We start from the raw sequence: 6,000 nt of genomic DNA on the forward strand, positions 1-6,000 counted from the left end.
TTGTTGGGGAAGAATTTGTAACCTACACTGCTCCTATTGGCCTTCCTCCTAGAAGCAAAGTGTTCACTGGTGTTTTTGATGTTCCCAACTCTCGATTGACTCTGCCTGGATACATATACCCACACATCAAGTCACCCTGTGGGGAATGCTGGTCCCCCTTTCTCTCTCCAATTGCCCTTATTGCTGTTCTGCAAATCTGAGTATTTTCATGCATCTGCTCTGAAAACTCAGCATATTATGTTTTGAATGTGAGTCTTTCAAATTTATAACGGACAAATCTAGAGAAGGAGGCACATTGAAAAGCCTGGAGCTCTACTCTGGGGAAGGATTTTTTACAGGGTGGAATGTCTTCCCTGTAGCTCAAACAGTAAAGAATCTTCCTGAAATGCAGGAGACCCAGGTTCCATACCTGGGTTGGAAAGATCCTCTGGAGAAGGGAATGGCAATCCACTCCAGTATTCTTGCCTGGAGAATCCCATGTAGAGAGGAGCCTGGTGGGCTACAGTCTGTGGGATCGCAAAGAGTCAGACACGACTGAAGTGACTAAGACTACACTACTCCATCTTCAGCCAAGGAGTCTCCACAAAGCTCCCTTCATGTCTCTGTTCCTCAGGCTGTAAATAAAAGGGTTTAGCATGGGGGTGACCATCGTGTATACCACAGATGCCACCACTCCAGTGTCTGCTGAGTACGAGGATGAGGGCTGGAAATATACCAGAAAGACAGTTCCATAGAAGAGAGTGACCACTGTCAGGTGAGAGCCACAGGTAGAGAAGACTTTGTGCTTCCCCCAGCAGAGGGGATCCTGAGGATGGTGTGGATGATGTGGGCATAAGAGACCAGGACACAGGTGAGAGGGACCACCCCCGAGAGGGCTGCTTCTGCAAACATCATGAGCTGAAAGATGTGAGTGTCTGAGCAGGCAAGTTTGAGGAGTGGGAGAAGGTCACAGAAGAAGTGTGGGATGGCATGGGAGGCGCAGAAGGAGAACTGAGACATGAGGAGACAGAGGGAGAAGGCCAGGAGGTGGGAGCTGAGCCAGGATGCAGCGAGCAGCAGCAGGCAGCGCTGGGGCCCCATGATAGTGGTGTAGTGAAGAGGAAGGCAGATGGCTATGTAGCGGTCATAGGCCATCACAGCCAGCAGGAAGTCATCCAGCAGGGCCAATTCCATGAAGAAGAACATCTGCACAAGGCACCCAGTGTGGGAGATGGTGTAGTGCTGTGTGTGGATGTTGAGCAGCACCTTGGGGACGATGGTGCAGGAGAAGCAGGTGTCGGTGAAGGACAGATTGGCCAGGAAGAAGTACATGGGGGTGTGGAGGCGGGGGTCAGAGCTGATGGCCAGGATGATGAGCAGGTTCCCCAGCATGGTGACCAGGTACATGGCCAGGAAGAGCCCGAACAGGAGAGGCTGCTGCTCTGGGTGCTGAGAGAAGCCGAGGAGCAGGAAGTCAGAGATGCTGGTTTGGTTTCTAATTTCCTTCAAAAGCAGAGAAATTAGAGCAGATCTTATTTAAATAAAGATAGGCTCTCAATGTTACAGAGTCCATGGACTGTGGTTTGCTTTTCTCTATTCCTTGAAGAGGTCACTGGGTTCCATTAGTAGGCGTAAATGATGGTTTGCAAATATGTACAAATAGGACTGTGAACTCTGATGAGACGGCATCAGGGTAGAGATGCAGTTTGGGTTCTAGAATCCTGTAATGGGGCATGCTTTCCCCATAGGTGGGAAATGAGACTGAACTGGAATTCAGCTGGAAAAATCTCTTCAAATTTAATTTTCTTTTTAAAAAACTACAGAACAATCATTTTTGTTTGTGATTTAATTTTTATTTTATATTGAAGTATAGCTGATTTACATTGTTGTGCTAGTTTCAGCTATACAGCAAAGTGATGAGTTATGCATGCATGTGTGTGGATATATATATATATATCTCCATTCTTTTTCAGATTCTTTTCCCATATAGTTGATTACATAACATTGAGTAGAGTTTTCTGTGCTATACGTAGGTCCTTGTTTTTTTTAAACTTTCTTTTTTACTTTGGAGTATAGCCGATTAAGAGTGTTGTGATAGTTTCAGGTGGACAGCAAAGGGACTCAGCCATATATATATACCTGTATCCATTATCCACCAAACTTCCCAACAATCCAGGCTGCCACACAACATTGAGCAGTGTTCCCTGTGCTATACAGTAGGTTCATTGATTACTTATTTTATATACAGTGTGTGTGTGTGTGTGTGCTTAGTTGCTCAGTCATGTCCAACTCTTTGTGACCCCATGGACTGTAGCCCACCAGAGTCCTCTGTCCATGGGGATTCTCCAGGCAAGAATACTGGAGTGGGTTGCCATGCCCTCCTCCAGGTATAGACGGTAGTATGTATATGTTAATTCTAAACTCCTAATTTAGAACAACCATTTAAATTTCACTGTCTTACTGTGGAGATCATTTTGGGGTCATGCATATACTAGGATTTAGGGGGCAAAACAAGGAGCTCTGTGTGTAAGTGTGTGAGGGTTGAGCACATGTTGAGGACAATGGAAGGAGGGTTAGTTACTTCAGAGAGGAGCCCACTGAGATTTAGGGAATCTCTGACGGGAGTGTTCTGGCTCTCTTTGCTTTGAACCATTTCCATGCATTCATGTAGCTGTGAGAACCCTGTGAACTGAAAAGCACCTTTTCACTAAGGGACATCATGTTTCATTCTCATCATCAACCTGTCCATCAATATGTTATGTTTTAACATCTGAGCTTTGGAATCTGGACATGGGATAAGAATTTTTTCTCTGTTCCTTATGCTCAGTCTGCCTTTGATTAATTACTGTCCCCTGAATCTCTGTGTCCTGCTTTGTACCATGTGCAACTACTTCATAGACTCATTGAGGTTATAACTGAGATAACATATGTGGTGGGCAGGCTGCTTCTAAGGGCAATGATGTTACTGTCATTGTTAGTAGCAGGTGATGCAGTGTGAACCTGGGCCCCAGGATGTGGTGAAAAAGTACTGGGGGATGTGCTTTACTGCTGAGCTCCTCACGTGCCTTTAATCTTTGGGATATTTTCACTCCCATTGACCTTTGCTTTTCTTCTACAAGATGCAGATAATAACCTACCTGATAGGATTGTTGAAGAGGCCAAATGCTGGGATTGGCTGTGGTTTCTTCAGGATTCATGATATGCTGCCAAGCTCGAAGGAGCTATGATGGTTTGGAGGAAGAATGCCAGGTCAGTCAGTGGCAGCAGGGGCCAATATCATGTCATGATATTGGTCATGAATAAAAGCATTATACACTCTGGAGTCTGACAGAATTTTTCCGCTCTTTACTCTTGATGAGATCTTGAGAAAGTCGCTAACTTTTTCAGCTTCAGTTTCTTCATTGGCTTAAATGGAATAATGATAGAGTTTCCTATACAGAGTTGTTATGAGGATTAAGTTTGATAATAGTTATAGACTGTTTGATAATAATTATAGACACCCTGGCTTCCCTGGTGGCTTAGGTGGTAAAGAATCCGCCTGCAATGTGGGAGGCCTGGGTTTGATCCCTGGGCTAGGAAGATTCCCTGGAGGAGGGCATGGCAACCCGTTCCAGTATTCCTGCCTGGAGAATCCCATGGACAGAGGAGCCTGGCGGGGTACAGTCCATAGGCTCACAAAGAGTTGGACATGACTAAGTGACTAAGCACAGCACAAACAAAAAAATAGACTATTTTAGATCAAGAATGACATAAATGTAAGTGTTTAATAAATATGACCTATTATTACTACTTTTTTAAAAATGAAAAGGCCGTTGTTTTTGTGAATCCAGTCTCTGCCTGTATCTCGGGCTTGTAGGTTGTGAGGTGTCAATAAAAAGTCATCATCACAGAGTCCATCTTATGGACTCTGTGGGAGAGGGAGAGGGTGGGAAGATTTGGGAGAATGGCAATGAAACATGTAAAATATCATGTAGGAAACGAGTTGCCAGTCCAGGTTCGATGCACGATGCTGGATGCTTGGGGCTGGTGCACTGGGACGGCCCAGAGGGATGGTATGGGGAGGGAGGAGGAGGAGGGGTTTGGGATGGGGAACACATGTATACCTGTGGCGGATTCATTTTGATATTTGGCAAAACTAATACAATTATGTAAAGTTTAAAAATAAAATAAAATTAGAAAAAAAAAAAAAGTCATCATCATTATCACCAATATCAGCACAGCAGCACCACCTCTGACTCTACCTACAACTGTCAGTGGCAAAACTTTTGTTTTGCCAGCTGGAAACCAAGTAGAAACTGGGTCAAATAACTTAATCATAAAGCTCCCTGATTATAATAGTATTATAGGAATAAATAATTTTGTCCTAAATGATTTAGCACAAAGTTTAGTAAAAAAGGAAGGGTGTGACCGAGGTTGGTAACTAAATGGACGTAGAGAGTAAATTATGGGTACTGACATGGCGAGGTGGTGGAGAGACACTGGGAACCAGGCTCTTCCACTGGACAAGGGTCAATGATGCTCTGTTCTTGCACAGATGCTGTGTGCTGGTTGCTGATGGGGTTGTGGAAGGGTGCTCTGACACCCATTCTCCACAATGCCTTCAGTCTGCACCTTCAGGGATGTGATGAACCCCAGAACTGGGTGCCCCTCATAGTGATCAGAAGATTCAGAAAATGATTGGCAGATAGGGATGTAGAAGAAAGTGGCAAAATGAAAGGAAGAGGTTCTACAGGCTGCTTGAGTATATGTGTCAGCGTGCCCCCTTAGGTAGACTCTCTCCCCATCCCTAAGCATCTGTTCTCACCTGGAGGTGCTGACCAGCCTCCATCTGTGATGCTTCCTCGAAGGAGGTTGTGTTTGCTTCTCTGTTGTCACAAGGGCTGGAGGCACAGAGCCCTTCCTGTGAGTAGGAAGAGCACAGACTGAAGACTCAGGTCATTAGAGATTCCCAGCCACTGGAGCCAGAACTGCTTTTTCACAGGCAGTGTCTCCTGGGATCTGTTCCCAGACCTCCTAGTTAGAGACACGTTGGGGCAACTGTCCAACCTGCCAGCTGTCCCCTCTGGACGGTGGCCTTCTGTGTTGCTGCACCATCAGTGATGACTCCATTCAGATGGACCAGGCTCCATGGGCAGCACCTCGGTTTCTCCTTTGGGTGAAGTACAGCGTGGATCCCTCCTCCCAGCCTTTACCCTGAACTGGTCCATCTCAGTCCTGGAGTCCCTACTTTTTTTATTAGAGCCCTGGCCCTATGGATATAAATGTCCCAGTAAATATGTAAAAATAAAGATAGAATAGATCAGAGGTCATAATCTTTGCTTTTAGAAGTCATGTAGACAAGGACACATTCTTATTTAATGATCTCAGAGAACAGAGATATGAATAATATTTAGATTCTCTATTGGACACATGGTGCCTATATACTTTCTAAAAATAAATCAATTTATGGATATGTTTGTTTTTATTTTAATGTATCTTCCATAAAAAGAATATATAAAACATGTATATTCTCCTAAGAATGTTAATAAAACTAATGCCTATTCCCCCATCACTTTGCTTAAATAGTATACAGGTCAATACTTTATGTCGGAGAAGGCAATGGCAACCCACTGCAGTGCTCTTGCCTGGAAAATCCCATGGGCAGAGGAGCCTGGTGGGCTGCAGTCCATGGGGTTGCTAAGAGTTGGACATGACTGAGCGACTTCACTTTCACTTTTCACTTTCTTGCATTGGAGGAGGAAATGGCAACCCACTCCAGTGTTCTTGCCTGGAGAATCCCAGGGACGGGAGAGCCTGGTGGGCTGCCGTCTATGGGGTTGCACAGAGTCGGACACGACTGTAGCGACTTAGCAGCAGCAGCAATACTTTATTTACTTATTGTTCCAGGATAGTTTTTTTTTAATTTATGCTTATTTTGAATTTAAAAATTTTAATACAATTTTAAAGGTTACTTTCCATTTACCGTTGCTACAAATATTTGTAAAGAGTCCTGTACCAGTCATCCTGGAGCCTATCTTATAC

General features: G+C 44.5%; 1 protein-coding gene across 1 annotated transcript; it reads right to left on the reverse strand.

Moving 5' to 3' along the window:
• Nucleotides 1-565: 565 nt before the first annotated feature.
• On the reverse strand, nucleotides 566-5,186 carry LOC138990017 (olfactory receptor 1G1-like). Its single transcript, XM_070380184.1, is given in 4 exon segments — nucleotides 566-792; nucleotides 795-1,482; nucleotides 4,784-4,879; nucleotides 5,172-5,186. Coding segments are annotated over 4 exon segments (1,026 nt in total).
• Between the last annotated feature and the right edge of the window lie 814 nt (nucleotides 5,187-6,000).

The sequence above is a fragment of the Bos mutus genome, chromosome 11 (genome assembly GCF_027580195.1).
Source record: "Bos mutus isolate GX-2022 chromosome 11, NWIPB_WYAK_1.1, whole genome shotgun sequence".
Lineage (NCBI taxonomy): Eukaryota > Metazoa > Chordata > Mammalia > Artiodactyla > Bovidae > Bos > Bos mutus.